This window comes from Furipterus horrens, unplaced genomic scaffold (assembly GCF_987537825.1).
Source record: "Furipterus horrens unplaced genomic scaffold, mFurHor1.1.pri manual_scaffold_10, whole genome shotgun sequence".
Taxonomy (NCBI): Eukaryota; Metazoa; Chordata; class Mammalia; order Chiroptera; family Furipteridae; genus Furipterus; species Furipterus horrens.
In genome coordinates, this window is record NW_028327180.1 from 59,367,426 (window position 1) to 59,389,795 (window position 22,370).

Consider the following 22,370-nt stretch of genomic DNA (forward strand, 5'->3'; position numbering starts at 1 on the left):
GTCACTGCCCCCAAGCCAGGGGTCCCCATGTTCTCTCCTGAGCTCCTCATCTGAGGGTCCAGCTGCCTCCTGGCATGGCCACTGGATGTCTCAGAGGTGGGCCCTACACCATACACTTGAGCCAGTTTGACTCCCAGTCTCCCTGCAGCTGTGGCATGCCGAGTGAGGGGCCAGCTTCCTCCGTGCTATCCAGGACTGCACGTTGCCCCTCCTAGAGCCCTCTTCCGCCTGTCACTTCTCTGTCCCCTTGATCACCCCTGTCCAAACAACCTGGGCCTCCCCACATTCCCAGCTGCATCCTGTTACAAGCCAATTCCCCACAGCAGGCTGTGCGGCCTATTCAGGACACAATCTGATTATATCCCCAAATGCTTAAAATCCTTTAATGGCTTAGAGCCCACTGATGGCTTCCCAGAGTTTAGGACTTAAGGGCCACACCCTGGCATGGCCCATGGCGAGGTCTGGCTCCCAGCCTCTGTACAGGACAAAGGCACCTGGTTCACTAAGTTCCAGGAACTGCCTGCCTTCCAAGCTTGTGAACAGTCTCCCCAAGGGGAGGGAGGCTGGGAATCCACCTGCTGATTTGGGTGGTGACAGGCCTCAGTGGGGCTGGGGCTGGTGAGACCTGGGCAGTTGGGGACAAGATGCCCCACCCCCACCCAAGCTCAAGGATCAAGGAGGCCTCAGGCAGCCTCCAAGTCCAGAACTGGCTTTGCAGGTGAGAATGGGCGTGCATCCTGGCCCCTGGCCAAGCTGCACCACCTCCTGCACTAGCCAATCTGGTGGTGGAGGGGCTGGGCACAGAGCCAGAGGGAGGAGCTGGCAGTCCCTGAGTGCACCTGGGCAGCAGGAGGGGCAGGCAGGAAGGAGACCAGACCATGTGATATAAACATAGGCTTCATTGCGTGAGGGGGATGGTGTGTGCAGATGGGGCAGGTGTCAATCTTCCTTCAGGCTCCCAAACACAGCTACCGGCACGCTTTGCTGCTCCAGGCGCACCTCTGGGGGGCGGGGGCAGGGCAGAGAGGACATTGTCACTGGCAGCTCTGCAGAAGGGTTCCTGGCCCTCCCCACCATGCAGGCTGGCCTGCCCCTCACCATTGGGCTCCAGGTCCATCTCATCGTCATCTTCATCCTCGCCCAACTCAATCTCCTCAGGATTGGCCTGCTGGGCTAGCTGGGCCAGCTCCTCCCTGGACGCATCGCTCCTGGGATGGGTGGGGCCACTGTTCAGCTAGGCCTGACCACCTCTCTGTCCTGAGGAAGGATGGGCTGCCTCCACCCCAAACCCCCCATCCTCACCTCACAAACAGGATCTTGCTCTGGGCCCGTGGAGGCTGGTCGTGCTCGGCCTCAGCTGCCAGCTGCTCTGCTCGCTGCTCTAGCAGCTTCATGTCATCCATGCCACTCTGCCCAGGAGCAAGGTCGGACACTGGTGGGGAAGTGATAGGTCACACACAGTAGACAGGCCCTCTCCACAGCCACACCAGATGCCAGAGGACCCCCACCTGTCCTCGAGGCCCCAGGCCTCAAGTTCCCAGGCTCAGGCAGAAAGGCAGAGTTGAACCTTGATGCTCCCAGACCCAGGAGGCCAACCCTGGGTAGAAGGCAGAGGCAGGACCCATAAGTAGGGGGGCTGTGTTGCTCCAAGGGTGGACCCAGCCAGAACAAGGGGTGGCTGCAGTTGCTCACCAGTGCCCGTGGCGCTGCCTGACACCTTGAGCATCTGAGAGGCCATGAAGTTGACCTGCGTGTTGTATGTGGCCTGCACACTTCGGCGGATCCGCAGCATCTCCCGGATGGTGTCCTCATTGCCATGCCGTACCTCAAAGTCCTTCCATGTTTGCCAGAAGGCCCCAGTTGTCTGTGGAGGGTGAGGGTGCCAATGTAGACATGGGCCAGCTCAGCTGCAGCCTCCCCACGCTAGCCCCCCCTGCCCTGGGCCCATGCCTACCCGGGGGTCACAGATCTGGGAGCAGAAGCTATAGATGGCCCGAGCACGGTCAATCTCCCCCAGCTTGCACTCCATGTCTGCAAACCGCAGGCACATCTCCCGAGCATGCTCATCTGATAGTACCTGGAAGAGGCGGGAGGAGAGCTGCCACGAGGGGTCCTCACACACCAGGCTGGTCCCTGAGCTTCCAGAATGCTCCCTACTAGCCCCCAAGTGCAGGCTCACTTAAACCTGCAGCCTATGGGACCCCTCCCACCTTCTAAGGGACCTGCGGGACCTGCCCCACCCCCTGCAATGGTCACCTCAATGGCCTTCTGGTAGATGCCACGGGTGTGGGTGACTCCATAGATCTCTGCTGCCCGCTTGATGTAGATGTTGAACATGTCGTACTGCTGGGCAGGCTCCACGGCCTGGGTGGCGCGCTCGTACACAGCCATTGCGTGCCGGGCCAGGCCCCACTCCTCCTCCAGCTGCGCGTACAGCAGGTACAGGGCTGTGGCAGGACAAGAGCGTTGGAGGTCCATGACCTGGCCCCCCGCCCCCCACTGAGCTACCTCATCCTCCTTACTCTTTGCATATTTGGGGGGACAGCCATCCAGCGCCTGCTCAAAGAGGTCCCGCGCCCGCTCCAGCTTGCGGCCCCCGTAGCGGGCAATGAACTTGGTCAGATAAGTGCTCCAGATGTCAGACACATTGGGCCACTTGAACAGTGAGATGCCACGCTCGTATGCCTGCCCAGAGACGGGGGAGTCATGTGTGAGTGTGCAGGGAAAGGCTCCCTGGTGCCGTTTGCTAGGACACTGCCTGTGTCCCCTCCAGCTCCGTAAGCAGCCTCCCCTCTGCCCACCTGCCTGTGATGTTGGCAGTCAGAAGGCTCTGTGCGCTGCTGTGCCCCTCAACCGTCCATAGGACCCCAGAACTGGGCTGGGCCAACAATCAAGTCACGAGTAGACAATAATGGGTGAGAGGGGTTTGGACCCTCAGCTCTGAAGACCCTGGAGCCCAGGCCAAGGGGCAGGACCTGTTACTCAGGCAGGGTCAGCACACGTGTATGTGCCCCACCTCCCCATCCCTGCATGTGCAGTATCCATGTGTAAAGCACCCCACGTACCTATGCCCGGCCACCCGAGCAGCAGCACAGGAACAGCCCACACACCCATACCCTCCCCTGCCTCTCACACACACAGGCAGGACTCAGCGCCTGGGGGTCTAAACTTGTCCCCTGAAGTCATGTCGAAGCCCTAGGCCCAGCATCTTAGAGTGTGACCGGATTTGGAGATATAGTGTTTACAGGAGTACCTAAGTTAGAATGAGATCATTACGGTGGACCCTCCTTTAATAGGGTGGGTGTCCTTATAAGATGAAATGGCAGGAAGATGTTGAGAAGAACTATATGCACAACCAATGGGAATGGACTAAGGGGGGGGGGCAACTGGAGGGAGGAGGCGTCACAGGGTGGAGGGGAGCAGGGGGAAAAGAAATTGGGACAACTGTAACAGCATAATCAATAAAACATATTAAAAAAAAAGATGAAATGGGACACATGGAGAGACATCAGAAACATGCAGCCACAAATAGGCAAGGAGAAGGCCAAAGAGGCCTTAGGAGGGACCAACCCTGCCAACAGTTTGACCTCAGACTTCCAGCCACCAGAACCATGAGGGAATAAATGCTGTCATGTAAGCCCATGGCCCTTTGTTACAGCAGCCTGGGCAGACTAATAGAGTAACCGAAGCACAAGGGTAGGGGACACTGCCTCCTGGGGCCTCCTGACAGGTCCCCCTCACCTTGAAGCTCTCCTCAAAGTACTTGTGCTCCTCCAGGAACATGGCGTAGTTGATAACGATCTGCGGGGGTGGCGATGCGCAGGTCCAGAATTCGGTCATATACGGCCTTGGTGGACTGCGGGGTGGAGGCGGGGACAGGTCGGAGCACATCCTGGGACTGTGCGGGCAGCCCTGCCACTTTCCCATGACCCACTGCATCCTGGCAGCTCACCTGAAAAGTGCCAAGGCTCTCCTCCAGGTCGGCAAGCATGGACCAAACCTTCAGTGACTTGTATACACGGTTCTGCACAGGCTCCGAGCCATCAAAGTATTCTGCCCGGCGGGCAGGCAGTGCTGTAGCCTTCTGCAGAAACATGCAGTGGGGGAGCCGAGAGGGTGTGGCCCATACTGGGCCACACCCCCACCCCACCCCCACCTTTGCAGTGTTTACCCGCAGGAGCCGCAGGGCCTGGTCATAGTTCTCATGCCGGAGCTCTAGCTCACCACACTCACACCACACACTCGCCAGGTCGTCCACCTGCTTGAAGCTCACCCTGGTGGCCTTCTCCAGGATGATGCGGGCCTGCCGGGGTGGTCAGAAGCCAGGCTCAGACCCTGCCCCCCACCCCCACCCCGGCTCCTCTGAACAAGGACACATCTGTACTCACATCATCCAGCTGCCCGTTGTCCTCATAAAACTTGGCAAATGCGACCCACAGCGTGTGGGGTTTGCCTGTAGCCTTGAAGGGGTCCACTGTCTGCACAGCCTCCGTGTATGTGTTGATGATCTGTGTGTGGGGTGGGGGTGGTAATTGGGCTGGACAATTGGGACCATGGCAGGCAAGAATGGGGTGGGGCTCTGAGGCTGCAGGGCCATAACGCACCTCCCGGGGGTGGCCCTGGTGCAGGGCTACGCGCTTGTGCCACTCATGCACGTGGTGTGGGTTCTGCCGCAGCAAGACACTGTTAAGGAGCAGGGGTCGCCTGCTGATGAGCTGCTCAAAGCGGGCCAGGCGCAGCTCCAAGTCCACGTCATCTGGGACCCATGGGAGGACCAGGAGAATGGGGGCAAGGGCGTCAGTGCATAGCCACTTCCATCTCCCAGCCCTCGCTCCCTCCAGCACTGGGCCAGCCTGACCCCAGACTCACCTCCAGCCCCCAACATTCCCCCTAGCCCTCCTTCCCTGTCAACCACTGCTGTCCACCCAGACTGTGTCTAGCCAGAGCCTGAGATGTATGCTCAGTCAGAGCTATTCGGCAAGACCCCCTACACTGTCCACCCAGTCTCCCTCCCTACTGGCCTGACCAACCCCAAGGCACACCTCTCCATGGCCCCAGCCACGCAGGACTCCCTCAGCACCTGCGGGCTACCCCAGCCCCTTGCCCCATGGCCCAGGACTGCCCCAGCGCTCACCCTCCTCTTCCCGTCCCAGCTCGGAGGATGTCTCCATCTTGGCAGCAATCATGCTCTCCTCAAACTGGGCATAGCTGTCGAACACCTGGGTGAAGTCCCTCACAGTCATCACGGTCCGGATAGCCTCCTCATACACGTCCCGAGCCTGTGGGTTTGGGGAGGGGCAATGTGCCAGCAGGGAAGAGGCACGTGTTTCCCCTCAGATGGACACAGAGAAGCCAGCAGGACCACCCTGGCACCAGCCCCAAGTTGGGACCCCACAAGGTCCTCTCCAGGGCTTGTTCAGCTCCATCAGGCTCTAAGAGTGACTGCAGCACAGCCAGGATGGAGTCCTTTCCTACCCTGGGAACCTTGGTTCCTCCTCAGTAAACTGAGGGACAGCCCCTCAGGCAGAGTCACTATGAGGCTCAAGAAAGACATGTGTCAAGAACCTGGCACCCAGGGCCACACAGCACAGAACCTAAACACAGCTTGGGCACAGAAGGCTCAGTTGTTGCTACTAAGCACCCGTTAGATCCACCTAACACCACTTCCAGCATCTGAAGAGGGAAGAAGTAAAACTCTGTTTGCAGTTGACATGCTATACATAGAAAAGACTCCACCAGAAAACTATTAGAACTAAGAAATTAATTCAAAAAACTGCAGGGTGCAAAAATCAATACATAGAAGTCTGCTGTGTTTCTATACACCAATAACAAATGACCACAAGGAGAAAATAGGAAAACAATCCCAGTTACCACTGAATCAAAAAGGATAAAACACCTAGGAATAAATTTAGTCAAAGAGGTGAAAGACTTGTACTCTGAAAACTATAGGACACTGAAGAAAGAAACTGAAGAAGACACAAATAAGTGGAAGGATATACCATGCTCATGGATCAGAGGATTAATATGGTTAAAATGTCCTTACTATTGAAGCAATGCACGGATTCAAAGCAATACCTGTTAAAATACCAATGGTATTCTTCTCAAAACTAGAACAACTGATGCTGAAATTTATATGGAACTGTAAAAGACTCCAAATAGCCAGAGACACAATGAGAGAGAAGGAAGTGGGAGGTATCACGCTTCCTGATTTGCAACAAAGCTACAATAATCAAAACAGTTTCGTACTGGTATAAATCCCTGGAATAAAATAAGAGAGCCCAGGAGTAAATCCTCACTTATACAGTCAGTGGACCTATAGGAAAGGAGGCAAGGATATACAATGGGGTAAAGACAGTCCCTTCAATAACATGCTGGGAAAACTGGACAGAGACATGCAACAAAGTGAAACTGATTCACTTTCTCACACCATATACAAAAATAAACTGAAAATGGATTAAACCCTTACACGTCAGACGTGAAACCATAAAACTCCTAGAGGAAAACATAGGCAGTAAACTCTTTGGCATCAGTCTTAACAATATCTTCTTGGATATGTCTCCTTGGGCAAAGGCAACGACAAGAAAAACAAATGGGACTACATCGAACTAAAAAGTGTCTGCACAGCAAAGGGAACCATCAACCAAACAAAAAGACAACCTACTGGCCCTGGCCGGGTGGCTCAGTTGGTTGGAGCATCTTCCTGTACACCATAAAAAGGTTGCAGGTTCCATCCCCGATCAGGGCTCATACCTAGGTTGCAGGTTCTATCCCTGGTTGGGGCGCACAGGGGAGACAACCAACTGACATGTCTCTCTCCCCATGCCACCTTCCTCTCTCTCTAAAATCAGTAAACACATCCTCAGGCGAGGGTTAAAAAATATTAAATAAGTTTTTTAAAAGGACAACCTACTGAATGGGAGAAGGCATTCGCAAATGATACTCTGATAACATGTTAATATCCAATATTTATAAAGAACTCATACAACTTAACACCAAAAAACCAAACAATGTAATTAAAAAATGTGCAGAGAACCTGAACAGACATTTCTTCAAAGAGGACATACAGATGGTCAACAGACATGAAAAGATGCTCGACGTCACTAACCATCTGGGAAATCAAATCAAAGCCACAATGACACACTGGCTGGTGTGGCTCAGTGGACTGAGTACCAGCCTGTGAACTAAAAGGTCTCTGGTTCAATTCCCAGTCAGGGCATATGCCTGGGTTTCTGACCAGGTCCCCAGTTGGGGGCATGTGAGAGGCAACCAACTGATGTATCTCTCATACATTGCTGTTTCTCTCCCTTTCTCCCTCCCTTCCCCTTCTCTAAAGATATAAATAAAATCTTAAAAAAAAAACCAAACCACAATGAGATACCACCTGATGTATGTCAGAATAACTATCAAAAAATCTATGAATAACAAGTGCTGGTAAGCATGTAGAAAAAAGAAAACCCTTGTGCACTCTCAGTGGGATTGTAAGCTGGTACAGCCAATATGAAAATCAGTATGGAAAACTACCAAAAAAGACTTACGGCCAAGATAGAGGCCTAGACTGACACACTCCGTCTCCCTCCACAACTAAGAAGGACTACAACTAACACAAAACCAGAAATAACCAGAAGTTCCAGAAAGTAAAGCTACATGGAAGTCCAACGTATGAAGTTATAAAGAAGTGGGGCTCGTCTGGACGGGTAGAAGGGGCGAAGCCAGGGTGGAGAGGTCAAGCTGTGCTGGCGGCGGCAACAGTGGCAACCAGCAGCGGGAAGGCGGGAAGCACAGACACCCATATTTAAGGGGAGGCGAGAAACACTTGGGGAGCACCCCTAGCTGCAGACCAAACCTGTCAGCTCGCGATTCCAATGCCGGGGAAGGCAGACCCCTATTGCCTCGGACTGTGAGGCCCAGAGGGCCTGGGGACAGAGGAGGAGGCTCCCGGTCTCTCAGAGGAGAGTGAACGGCAGGAATCCATCTTGGACCCCGGCTCCCACGCAAAGTGCCACAGTGTGGTGAGAAGGGTCGCCTGGTAGTGACGAGTGCATGGGGCTCTGCCCCCTATGGCATAGGAGGTGTGACAGCCTCACCCAGGAAGCAAAAACTGCCAGGATGGCAGGGATAATGATAGAGATCCCAAGCACGCAGGTGACCAGAAAGCAAGTACATGAACTAATGGACTAACAGATAGATAACCTTTCAGAGGCTCAGGTCAGAGCTATAGTTATAAGACAGCTTACAGAAATAACAGCGGGACTTAATCAAGACGGGGGAGGAATGAAGACTAGTCCTGCTGAAATGAACAAAAACACATATGAAACAAGTGGTGAGGGAAGGAAAACCAGGGACATAAGGAAAGAATAAACAGTCAACCAGTGCAGAAAGAGGAAACAAAAACTGAGAAAAATGCGGAGAAGCTCAGAAACCTCTGGGACAACTATAAGAGAGCGAACATACAAATTATAGGGTTGCCTGGTGAAGGAGAAGAACTAGAAATTGAAAAATTATGTGAAAAAATAATGAAGCAGAACTTCCCTAACTTGGGAAAGGAAATAGACTTACAGGTCCAGGAAGCACAGAGTTTTCCAAATAAACTGGACCCAGGGAGAACCACTCCAAGACACATTATAATCAAAATGTCAAAAATTAAAGATAAAGAGAGAATCTTAAAAGCAGCAAGAGAGAAGAGAATTATGTACAAAGGGGTCCCAATTAGACTACCAGCTGTTTTCTCAAAGGAGACTCTGCAGGCAAAAAGGGACTGGCAGGAAATTATTCAAAGTAATGAAAAGCAAAAACCTACAGCCATGATTACTCTATCCAGCAAAGCTGTCATTCAGAATAGAAGGGCAGAGAAAGTGCTTCCAGGACAAAGTAAAACTGAAGGAGTTCATCAGATCCAAACCACTGTAACATGAGATGTTAAAGGGACTGGTTTAGAAGGAGGATCAAAACTATGAACATTAAAATGAAAACTGCATGGCAACAACTAACAACAGAAGCTAGGGAATCGAAAGAAAGGCAAACTAAATAGGCAACGAGAGTGGAAAAAGAACTATAGGTATGGGGAACATTATGGGGGAGGTCAGGGGGAGGGGGAAGAGGGAAAAGGGAGGGAGATGGTACAGGAATTAAGAAGCATAGTAGGAGGGAGTGGAGTAGACAGGAAGATGTTGAGAAGAACTATATGCACAACCAATGGGCATGAACTAAGCGGGGGGTGGGGGCACAGTTGGAGGGGGGGTCACTGGGTGGAGGGGAGCAGAGGGAAAAGAAATTGGGACAACTGTAACAGCATAATCAATAAAACATTAAAAAAAAAAAGAACAGCAGTATGGAGGTTCCTCAAAAAATTGAAAATAGAACTACCTTATGACCACATCTGGGTATTTATCGGAACAAAAAAACACAAATTTGAAAATATACATGCACTTATATGTTCACTGCAGCATTATTTACAATAGCCAAGATGGAAACAACCAGGGTGCTAACCGATAATGATTGGATAAAGAAGATGTGGTACATATATATACAGCTGGTTATTATTCAACAAGAGAATGAAATCTTGACATTGCACCAATATAGATGGACCCAAGGATATTATGCTATGTGAAATAAGGTAGACAAAGAAGGATAAATACTGGATGATCTCACTTATGTGTGGAATTTGAAATAACAATATATATGTAAAAACAAAACAGATACTGACCCATAGGAAGAAAGAACAAGCTGTTGGTTGGCAAAGAGAAGGCGGGTGGTCAGGGGACGGTTTAGAAAAAAAAAACGTTAATTACAAAAAAAAAAAGACAATATGACTTAAGTGAAAAAAAAAAAACCCAGCTCTCCAGGGATCTCAAGTCATCTGAGCAGGTGCTTTAAACTTTATGCTGTCTGTCCCACCTGAAACCTGACAGGATATTTCAAATGGTTTAGTAACTCTATGATAAGAAATCCGGCAGAATTAAGTTTGACAATGGTTGTTTTAAGCCTCTTTAGCCACTTCCCAGGCCCTCTAGAAACATAAACACAGTCCACAACTGCCTGAGACTAAACAAAGCAAAGGAAAGGAAAATGGGAGCAAAAGCCTTTTAAAAATACAAGCGACTAAACAGGTTCTCTTACGTAACCACCTGCTCCACAGCCTCCCTAAAAATTATTTCTCAAAGACTAATACAAATCTAAAATTTTTTCTCTGATAATAGTAGAAGCCTTACCTATCTGAACAAATAAACTTTTCCCAACTGTTATTAATTACTGAATTTTCTCTTACTGTACCTTCCTAATAGCTGAATTTTTAAAAAAAACAAAACAAAACTATCAGGTCTCTCTGCTTGTGTCTGTCTACATATGTGTATGTATGTCTACCAGATGATTAATAAAATTGGTCTGTAAAGAGCTTTGTTCAATTCACTCCAAGGAATCCAGCACTTACGTTAATTAAGAAATGTAACAAAAACTAACCCAAATGTTTTTCAGGTTCTAAAAAAACTTTGGCATTAAAGCTAAATTAAGTTGGTTTCTTGAAACAAACAGGTCTTTAGAGTTATCAACATTAAATATAATACTTTTATTCTACCTAGGCTTATTACAAATTTATCAGGAAAAAGACTTCTGGCCAAGATGGAGGTGTAGGTAGACACGCTTCATCTCCCTCCACTACTAAGAAGAAATACAACTACCTCAAAACTGGAGACAACCAGAAGTTCCAGAAAATCAAGCTGCATGACTGAACAAAGATACAAAGAAGAAATACTCATCCAGACAGGTAGAGGGGTGGAGTCGAGGTGGTGAGGATGCATTATGGAGGCAGCAGTGGTGACAGTGGCTGTGACTGACATTATAAAAGTAGAGAGGGACACCTGGGGAGGGTTTCCAGCACCAGACCAGACCAAACAACTCCTGCACCAAGGAAAATAAAGCCTCATTGCTTCTGACTGTGAAAACCAGTGGGGGTGGGGGCGGAGGAAGCAACTGCCGGTCTCCCAGCAACCGTTTGTTTAGAGGCCCCCACAGTGCTAGTGTCCACAAACCCACACACTCTGGGAACCACAGCCAGAGGTGCCAGTGCCTTACAGAAAATAGGAGAAGTACCTAGAAAAGGGGTGAGTGCTGAGCAAGCAGCATTGTTTCCTCTCAGACCCCTCCCCCACATACAGTGCCACAACCGTGGGATACGTAAGGCTCCGCCCCTTACAATGTAACAGGTGTGACAGCTCTACCTAAGACTCAGAGGCAAACACAAGAGCCTGTAAAATTGAGGAGACAAAGAAGTATGGCCCAAAAGAGGGAAGAGATCAAGGTTCCAGTGGGAGAATTAAGCAACGAGGAGTTCTAAACTAACAGACGCAGAGTTCTAAATACTGGTGATAAAGATACAGACTTGATAGACATGCTTGAGTATGGCAAACACATAAGGGAAGAAGTGAAGGCTATGCTAAGTGAAACAAAGGAAAATCCACACTAAACCAATGATGAAGGGAAGGAAGCTGGGGTTCATATCAGCAATTTGGAACATAAGGAAGAAATAAACAGTCAACCAGTACAGAATGAAGAAACAAGAATTGAAAATAATGAGGAGAGACTTAGGAACCTCTGGGACAACTTTAAACATGCCAACATCCAAATTATAGGGGTGCCAGAAGAAGAAGAGCAAGGAATTGAAAACTTATGTGAAAAAAATAATGAAGAGAAACTTCCCTAATTTGGCAAAGGAAACAGACATACAAGCCTAGGAAGCACAAAGTCCCAAACAAGCTAGACCCAAAGAGGACCACACCAAGACAAAACATAATTAAAATGTCAAAGGTTAAAGATAAAGAGAGAATCTTAAAAACAGCAAAAGAAGAGAGTTACCTACAAAGGGGTTCCTATAATATTGTTAGCTGATTTCTCAAAATAAACTTTGCAAGCAAGAAGGAACTGGCAAGAAATATTCAAAGTGAGGTAAAGTAAGGACCTACAACCGATATTACTCTGTCCAGCAAAGCTGTGGTTTAGAATGGGAGGGCAGATAAAGTGCTTCCCAGACAAGGTAAAGCTAAAGGAGTTCATCCTCACCAAGCCCTTATTATATGAAATGTTAAAGGGACTTATTTAAGAAAATGATCAAAACTATGAACATTAAAATGACAACAAACTCACAACTATCACATCAGAATCTAAAAAATAAAGACAAAGACAAACTAAGCAAACCAGAATAGGAACAGAATCATAGGTATGGGGATCATTTGGAGGGTTATCAGCTGGGAGGGGGAAGGGGGATAAAGGGAGAAATGGTGCAGAGATCAAGCAGCATAATTGGTAGGTACAAAATAGACAGGGGGATGTTAAGAATAGTACAGGAAAGGGTGAAGCCAAAGAACTTATATGCAGGACCCATGGACATGAACTAAGGGAGGTGGATTGCTGGAGGGCAGAGGGGTCCTGGGCGGAGGGGAGCAAAGGAAAAGAAATTGGGACAATTGTAACAGCACAATCAACAAAATATACTTTAAAAAACTAAAAAATAAAAATTACAGACTACTATAGAAGTTCCTTTGATAAAGCTGATTAGTAAAAGAGCTAAAGTTTTTTAAACAAAACTATTAAAAATATAAAGATGAAAGAAAAATGACTAGATGTTTTCAGTAAAAGAAGTTATGATAAAGAAAGGTGCACTTTTGTTGACAGAAAGGAAAAGAGATGTGTTTTTTGTATAAGGAAAGACATAAAGAACTTGGTTGGTTTTTGTTGTTATTCTCGGTTTTTTGGTACAAAGGAAGAAAAAGGAAAGTAATTTTGTCCTATTTTGTTTTAAAATAAGAATAATAAAAAAGGGACAACGGCTGAAAGGTATATGAAAGTTGCAGAAAGTTTATGGAAATTACAGAAGGTTTATGGAACTTGCAGGAGGTTTATGGAAGAGGGATCTTGAGAAAATTATTCTATGTATGGTCAAGCCAAGATTGGAATGAATAACAAAGCCAACTGCATCATTTGTGTGTATGTGTGTGTTTGTGTGTATGCACTTACTAGATCTTTAACCATGGCCATTTTTAAGTCCTTTGTCATTTACACAGACAGTTAATATTTTACTCTGATGCTTTTATTTAAGTGTTCTTACCAAAAAGCTTCATCTTAAGAGAAATTCAAGGAGAGAACTCTGACACAGGTTTTTGATAATCTTTTAGATCAAACCATTAAACTAGGTGAGGATTTGCCGAATACTAAGAAAAACTGGATTCATTAAAACTGCTGACAAAAAGATTAAGATTAATAAGAATTAATAACATGGGATGAATGAACTGATGAGGATGATTATAATTTTTTTTAAAGATTTTATTTATTTTTAGAGACAGGGGAAGGAGAAAGAGGGAGAAAAACATCAACATAAAAAACACTGATCAGCTGCCTCTTGAACCTGCAACCCAGACATGTGCCCTGACCAGGAATGGAACCAGCAACCTTTCACTTTGAGGGATGATGTCCAACCACATTGGCCAGTTCTGATTACAATTTTTATGACTTTTTATATGACATATTACTAGGGTTTTTTATCTTAGTTTTCCAGATATAAATTTTCTTTTCTCCTAAGCTATCTATGACCTACATCAATTTAATAAATTATACCTTCCTAAGCATAATTAAAACATTTATCTTTTCCTCTCTACCTGCCCTCCGAAATTTATAAACTCTTAGTATAATCTACACCTTCATTTTTCTTTTTCCCTTACTTTAGTTCCTTCCTATCTCACAAATAACACACAAGGCCAAGCACTCACTATAATAGTTATCGTTTCCCTTTCTTCCTGGGAAGGTAACTCAACATTGGGCATCATCTTTAAACGCACTTCACAGGCTGAAATGTGCAGCTAGTCTCACCAGTCAAGGGTGTCCCATGTCTGCTGAAGTCACCTGGGGAGGTGCCTGATCTGCAAGTATCCTTCTCCCTTGGGTGGCTACTGCAGCAGCCCTCACAGCAACAGCAGCCAGAAAACCCTTTAAATTCCCTTGCATGCCTTGTGTTAAGACAGTAGAATTGCTCTTCACCTTATCCTCACTGAGCAAGGTGGTGTTTGCTCTGTTGTTAATACCTCTTGTTGTACTTGGATAAAACACCTCTAGTAAAATAGAGATAGAACTAGATAAAATCTGGGTACAAAGCAAATGATTAAATAACAGTTCACACTGACACCTCATGGCTCTCTAACATCTAGGTGACTTCCTTCAGGTATTACCTCCTTGTTCAGATCTAGTCTTCAATTTGAACTTAACATTTTATTTATTATAGAAATTTTTGCTGTTATAAACTTTGTTTTGTACAGCTCAATGTTTTAAAGACACCACTGATCATGCGTGCTCAACATTCTGAAATGACCACTATGGCCATGAGACCTCCTATGAGCAGCCTCACGGACCCACCGAAGGTGTTGCCTGCAGAGGACGTGAGGGTGAAGCCTTCCTCTGGGACGATGCTCATGTTGCGCACATGCCACCTACGGCTCCTAAACACCACCTTCCCACCTATGTGGGGTATGACATACCAGCCAGGAGCCTGCCTAGCGACAAGGGACCGACAATGGCTTGACATACTGAAAAGGAGCCTGCCCAGCAATGGAGGCCAACAATGCTTGTAAAAACTGATCAGCAATGCTTTCAAGGAAAGATCTCAATCAAAAGGGGGAAAATGTCAAAAGTAATATAAATGGAGCAACTTTAAAATGGAGTTGGAGCTGCCTTCCCAGAGAGACTTCCGTGCACATCTTACTTCTCAAACTTTGGGAAGGTTAGAACTGGGAAAAATGACCTGCGGACTGGGCCTAAACTAGCCTGTTGCCTAAACAACTGTTTGCAAAGATAAGAGAGCAGATGTGATGACTAACAGACTGAAAATTGAAAGCATCTTTAGAATTAGTAGCACTATGTTAGCTTATCTACACCTACAGATATTCCTCTCTTCTACTGACAGAGTTGTTCCTCTTCTTTCTCATAAATACCCCTTGCCTTCACTCCTAATCAGAACAGTTTGGGTTTTTGCCTGAGTCAGTGCTTTCAGAATAGCTGTGCTTTTGGATCTGAAACAAATGCTTGCTGACTCTCACTTGGGCCTTTTATTTCTAGCTTAAACACATAAACACCTTGGGAGTGATCCTCAAGTCAGGCACATGCTTGGCACCAACTCCCCACAGATGAGGGTATGACTGTCACTTTTAATTTTTCAAATGAAGACATGCAGACTGAGGGTCCTGGGCCACACAGCCATGTAGAACCCAGGTCTGGCTGACCCCAGATCGGTGCATTGCCAGCAGGTCCTCAGCAAGGTAAATGGGCGCATGAGACACACGTGTGTGTGCCAGCACATCTGCCGACGTTTCCTGCTCACCAGTATGTCCGCGTGTCCTGAGTACTGTGCACTGGCGGGAGACCCCACCCCGTACCCAGGGTGCCCACACACCTTCTCAAAGTGGCCGCTGCGGATGTAGTAGTCAGCCAGCGAGCACCAGAGCTTGCCCAGCTGGTCGGTGAAGCGAGTGAGGCCCCCTCGGATGATGGCGTCCACATTGAGTGACTGTACCTTGTCTGGGTTCTGGGAGATGAGGTCACAGAGCTCGTGCCACAGCTGCAGGGCCCAGGAAGAAATCTCAGCCTCAGGCCAGGAGGAGGCAAGCCTACCCACCTGGTCTATCTCCCCAGAGGCCCACCTGATAGTTGGACTTGCCAGCCTTGGACACGAAGCGCTCGTCATTCACCACAGTGGCCAGGCGCTGTGCAGCCTCGTCCAGCCGGTCACTTGACTTGAGGTATTCAATGTACTCCTCTGCGCTCTCAGGGCTCAGCTGGGCACCAACCCACCGTGCCAGCAGTTAGTGGGGCCACAAGGCCACACTACTGTGCCCCTATCCCTCAGTGGCTCTGGGCCGTCTGTCAGCCTACCACCATGTCTTGGCCAAGAGTCAGCCTTAGCCACACCTGTCCAGCCTAAGACCTACTGGTCCAGCCTCAGCCCCACGGGGCATCCTTGGTCCCACTGGTCCAATATGAACCACACTGGTCCAGTCTCAGCCCTGACTGGTCTGGCTTAGACATCAATGGTCCAACCTGCTCAAGGCAGACCCTGATTTCATCACAAGCCCCCTACCCAAACAGCGCTGCACTAAGGGTTTCACAATATACATAAATGGTAAATTTGAGAAAAGCATACAAAAACTCCACCCTGTTTGCACCTTGATTCTCCACCTTGCCTGTCATGCATTCCCATAGCTGTGCTTCCCCCATGGCTGCAGTTTTACTCCAGTTTAAGAGTAAAACTTGTCAGCTCACGTGCATTTGTCTATCCTATCCATCTGCAGGCAGGGATTGTCTTAGGCACAGTGCCCCAAACTATTTCAAGAATAAACAAATAAACTGCAAACAAAAGCCTGCCTGTCTCAAGGAACCTTTTCCCCATATCCCATCTGTTAGGTGACATCCTGCATGGGGCCAAAGGGACACTCTTGACCTGGGGAACTGGCCCACTCACCTGAGCCTGACCCCACCTCAGCCCCACCATGGGCTTACCTTGAGGAAGCGCCGGTAGCCCCGCACAGCTGTCTCAGGAAGTGGGTGCGAGCGCAGGAAGCGCAGGTACAGAGGCCACATACGTGAGTGCTGTGTGATGGGCAGTGCCCGGAGGGCACGGTCGAAAGTGCGACGGGTGTGTGTGATGCGGCCCTGGTCCATCAAGAATTGACAATAATCTAGCCACAGACGTGGCATCTGGAGGCAGGAAGAGAGACAGGGTCTGAGCTGCCAGTACCACAGCATATGGCCTACAGCCAAGCCAAAAGGCAGCAGGACCCAGAACCCCATTCCCCCAGAACTAGGTCTAGCTCAACTCCAGGTGCACAGAGGCGACAGGACTCTAACCCCTCTGCTTTGTCCACCTTCATGGACTCTGAGCCCCACCTCCTCACTCATCCCCCAGGCCAGCCGCCCCACCCCCAACCTTGTGCATGAACACAAAGGCCCTTTCGTGGCAGTTGTTGACATCTTCATAGGCAGGATCTGTCACACAGCGATGCTTCACCTGCGCCCGGCGTGCCTTCAGATAGCGGTACCAGAGTTTGTAGCTGGGGGAGTGGGGGGAGGAGGCAGACATGGATGGGTCAGCCTTTTGGAGCCCAAGAATCCTTCACCCTACCCTATGAGGCAACTGCTAGGCAAAGGGGACTGGGAGGGGAGACAAGTATCCGCCATGAGGGGGTGGACTGGGCTATCAGGGAGGGTGTGCTGACCCTCTAGAGGATGCATATTCAGGGACTTACTGGCCAGTTCCACTAGGACTGGATGGGTGGGGCAGCTGAAGCAGCTCCTACCTGCAGGGCAACAGTTTCAGTGCTCGCTCGTACAGTTGATTGAGCCTGGGCTTCGGGGCCCCCTGTTTGAACTCAATGTAGCGGAGCCAGCATTTGACGGAGAACTGGTTCCGCATAATCTCCTCCTCATAGGGGAGATCTTCTTCATCCTGCCAGACCAGGTAATGGGGCAAAGGGAGGCCTGCCCTTAGAGCTGAGCACAGCACCACCCACGCTGAACTCCAGGCCCCATCCCAGACCCCAGTGCCCACCTCAGAGCCAGGCCACCAGATGCCCACATAACAGGACTCTGGCCCAGATGCAGCCCTCAGAATTTGACTCCCCACAATCTGACCCGGATCACCAGACTCCTTAGGCTCTCTGGTCCACACCAGCCCTCTGCTCTGGACTACAAGCCTTATCTCCTCACAAAGCCTCTCCCTAGCCACCAAGTCTTTGGCACTTGAGGCTCTACTAGCCAGAGTCTAGTTCAACTGCACCCCAGAACTTGGAGTTAGACCTTTATCTCAGAAGGACAGGTATGGAAAGAAATGAAGCCTTTAGCCCTGGACACTGAGGAATAGAGAAATAAAGTAACATAAACACACATTCAAGAGTACTGAAATCATAGCGAACATCTTTTCCAGCCATGATTCCATGAAACTAGAAATCAACTACAGAAAGAGCACTGGGAAGAACACGAATATGTGGAGACTCAACAGCAAGTGGACCAAAAAGGAAATCGACAACCTGGAGACAAGTGAACATAAAAACATAACTTGTCAGAGTTTATGGTATGCAGCAAAAGCAGTAATAACAGAAAGTTCACACCTATACAGGTCTACATCAAAAAACAAGAAAAATCCCAAATAAACAATCTCTAATGTTACACCCAAAGAAACTAGAAAAATAAGAACAAACAAAACCCAAACTAATCAGAAGGAAAGAAATAATTAAGATCAGAACAGGACTAAACAAAATAGAGATTAAAAAAGAAACCAGAAAAGACCAATTAAAGTAAGAGCTGGAAAAAGCTCTTACATGGCAACAGCATGGTGACTGCAGGGAGTAGGGAATATAAGGGGGTTAAATGGTAATGGAAAAAATACAATAAAAAGTTAAAAATAAATTAATTAAGAGCTGTTTCTTTAACAAGATAAACAAAATTGAAAAATCATTAGCTAAACACCTCAAAAGAGATCTCAAATAAATAAAAGCATAAATGAAAGAGAAGTTAACAACAGAATTACAAAGAATCATGAAAGAGTACTACGAACAATTAAACACAAGCAAATTTAACAGTCTAGAAGAAATGGATAAATTTCTAGAAGCATATAACCTTCCAAGACTGATCCAAGAAGAGGTAGAAAACCTAAACAGACTGATTACTAGCCATGAAAATGAAACGGAAGTAAAGAAAATTCCCAACAAATAAAGTGCAGGGCCAGATGGCTTTACAGGCAAATTCTATTAAACATATAAAGAATAATTAACATCTACCCTTCTTAAACCACTTCAAAAAATTAGAGGAAGGAACACTAGCAAACTCATTTTACAAGGCCAGCATTGGTCTGATACCAAAACCAGACAAAGACATTACAACAAAAGTAAAATTATAGACCAATGACCTTGATGAACAAAGACATAAAAATTCTCAACAAAATATTAGCAACCATGGTTCAACAATATATTAAAAGGATTACACCACAACCAAGTGGGATATATCTCAGGGATGCAAGGATGGTTCAGCACCCATAAATCAATTAATGTGATATTTCACATTAACAAATTGAAGGATAAAAATCACATGATCATCACAATAGATGAAGAAAAAGCATTTGACAAAATTCAACATACGTTTATAGTAAAACTTTCAACAAGTGGGTATAAATGGAACACGCCTCAACATAATAAAGGCCATACATGACAAACCCACAGCTAATATAATACTCAATGGTGAAAAGCTAAAAGCTTTTCCTCTAACGTCAGGAAAGAAATACAAGGCATCCGAATAGGGAAGAAGTAAAACTCTCACTGTTTGCAGTTGATATGGTGTTATATGTAGAAAAGATTCTACCAGAAAACTAATAGAATAAAAATTCAAAAAACTGCAGGATGCAAAAATCAATACATAGAAGTCTGCTGTGTTTCTATACACCAATAACAAATGACCACAAGGAGAAAATAGGAAAACAATCCCAGTTACCACTGAATCAAAAAGGATAAAACACCTAGGAATAAATTTAGTCAAAGAGGTGAAAGACTTGTACTCTGAAAACTATAGGACACTGAAGAAAGAAACTGAAGAAGACACAAATAAGTGGAAGGATATACCATGCTCATGGATCAGAGGATTAATATGGTTAAAATGTCCTTACTACTGAAGCAATGCACGGATTCAAAGCAATACCTGTTAAAATACCAATGGTATTCTTCTCAAAACTAGAACAACTGATGCTGAAATTTATATGGAACTGTAAAAGACTCCAAATAGCCAGAGACACAATGAGAGAGAAGGAAGTGGGAGGTATCACGCTTCCTGATTTGCAACAAAGCTACAATAATCAAAACAGTTTCGTACTGGTATAAATCCCTGGAATAAAATAAGAGAGCCCAGGAGTAAATCCTCACTTATACAGTCAGTGGACCTATAGGAAAGGAGGCAAGGATATACAATGGGGTAAAGACAGTCCCTTCAATAACATGCTGGGAAAACTGGACAGAGACATGCAACAAAGTGAAACTGATTCACTTTCTCACACCATATACAAAAATAAACTGAAAATGGATTAAACCCTTACACGTCAGACGTGAAACCATAAAACTCCTAGAGGAAAACATAGGCAGTAAACTCTTTGGCATCAGTCTTAACAATATCTTCTTGGATATGTCTCCTTGGGCAAAGGCAACGACAAGAAAAACAAATGGGACTACATCGAACTAAAAAGTGTCTGCACAGCAAAGGGAACCATCAACCAAACAAAAAGACAACCTACTGGCCCTGGCCGGGTGGCTCAGTTGGTTGGAGCATCTTCCTGTACACCATAAAAAGGTTGCAGGTTCCATCCCCGATCAGGGCTCATACCTAGGTTGCAGGTTCTATCCCTGGTTGGGGCGCACAGGGGAGACAACCAACTGACATGTCTCTCTCCCCATGCCACCTTCCTCTCTCTCTAAAATCAGTAAACACATCCTCAGGCGAGGGTTAAAAAATATTAAATAAGTTTTTTAAAAGGACAACCTACTGAATGGGAGAAGGCATTCGCAAATGATACTCTGATAACATGTTAATATCCAATATTTATAAAGAACTCATACAACTTAACACCAAAAAACCAAACAATGTAATTAAAAAATGTGCAGAGAACCTGAACAGACATTTCTTCAAAGAGGACATACAGATGGTCAACAGACATGAAAAGATGCTCGACGTCACTAACCATCTGGGAAATCAAATCAAAGCCACAATGAGATACCACCTCACTCATGTCAGAATAACTATCAAAAAAATCTATGAAAAATAAGTGCTGGTGAGAATGTGGAGAAAAGAAAATCCTCATGCTGGCATTCTCGGTGGCATTGTAAGCTGGTATAGCCAATATGAAAAACAGTATGGAGGTTCCTCAAAAAGTTAAATATAGAACTACCTTATGACGTTTTTATATGAAAAAAATAAAAACACAAATTTGAAAACATATATGCACCTATATGTTTGTTGCACCATTATTTACAATAGCCAAGTTATGGAAATAACTCCGGTGCTAATCAATAGGTGACTGGATAAAGGTGTGTGTGTGTGTGTGTGTGTGTGTGTATACACACACACACAGCTGGATGTTATTCAGCAATAAAAGAGAATAAAATCTTGACATTTGCAACAACATGGATAGACCCAGAGGTATCATGCAAGATAAATACAGAATGATCTTACTTTTATGTGGACTCTAAGAAAGCAAAATAAATGAATAAACAAAACAGAAGAAGATCCACAGATACAAAAAACAAGCTGATGATTGCCAGAGGGCAGAGAGGTGGGAAGATAGGTAAAAAAAGAAAAAGAAATATCCTCAAAACAAAGTAAACAAAATTGAGTCACTATAGTCAAGCTGCTAAGTTACTGAAATCAAGCAGGCTGAGACATGAGTAAACAATTCTTCTCTTAACTATTTTGGGAACTTGACCTTTGAACTTTCCAGTCTTGTGTCATTGCCTGGATATACAGCACATCAGTGTATCAATACCTGGCTACACACCAGATTTGCAGGTACCCTCTTAGTATCCCCTCCGAAGGATTCAGTATCCACACCACCTAACATGACCAGACCTCCCACCCATGGCACCCATTGTCTAGACTACCTGGTGCCCATCATCCAGACCTCCTGACATCTGACTTATAGCTGTCCTGGGTAAACCTTATCAAGTCTTTGCCTCCTCTGGGTCCCAGTGGCCATCGCCTGATTTGCTCCACATCAGCAGGCCTTCACTTCTGACTGCAGGGTTCTCCTAAGCCAGACACCAACCCTTTATCCCAGAAATTGTAACGCTTAGGACCGTTCCCCAGACTATCAAGCCTTTACCACAAAACCAGAGCCCTGGCCCGGACACCATGTCTTTTCTCCAAACCCCAGATCTCTCAAGATTTAACTATTGCAATTTCCCTCCTCTCCCGCTCCCGGGGCGCTTCCATTTTCGCCCCAGGCCCGGGACGCCAGACCCACAGCCTTCACAGCAGTCCTTTACTCAGGCCACCTGGGTTCGGATATCAGACATTTACTCCTGGCCAGCCTGGTCCGGATATCACCATATGGCCTTCGACCCGTTAGATTCCTCCCCCCTGTGGGCCGACGTAGCTTTGGCCTGGATTCCCGGGGAGGAGGTCAGACCCTGACCCCAGGCCACCCCCAGCCCCGCAGCGGACTCACAAAGACAAGGTCCGGCCGCTCCTGTCGAGAAAGTCGCGCCACAACCACCATTTTCCCAGTTCCCCAGCTGCAGCAGGAGTCCAGTTATAATGACATCTCCTCCTAAAGGCCCGCCCCCGGGCCAGACTCACTTCCTATTGGC

General features: G+C 46.9%; 1 protein-coding gene across 1 annotated transcript; it reads right to left on the bottom strand.

Annotated features, from left to right (window-relative positions):
- Positions 1 to 881: 881 nt before the first annotated feature.
- Positions 882 to 22,330, bottom strand: XAB2 (XPA binding protein 2). Its single transcript, XM_090290412.1, is given in 20 exon segments — positions 882 to 1,001; positions 1,099 to 1,208; positions 1,303 to 1,432; positions 1,693 to 1,864; positions 1,955 to 2,077; positions 2,257 to 2,447; positions 2,523 to 2,685; positions 3,742 to 3,807; positions 3,809 to 3,856; positions 3,953 to 4,084; positions 4,172 to 4,303; positions 4,389 to 4,508; positions 4,605 to 4,756; positions 5,135 to 5,279; positions 15,428 to 15,592; positions 15,675 to 15,809; positions 16,531 to 16,728; positions 16,958 to 17,081; positions 17,328 to 17,476; positions 22,229 to 22,330. Coding segments are annotated over 20 exon segments (2,568 nt in total). The 5' UTR covers positions 22,280 to 22,330; the 3' UTR covers positions 882 to 939.
- Positions 22,331 to 22,370: the final 40 nt, after the last annotated feature.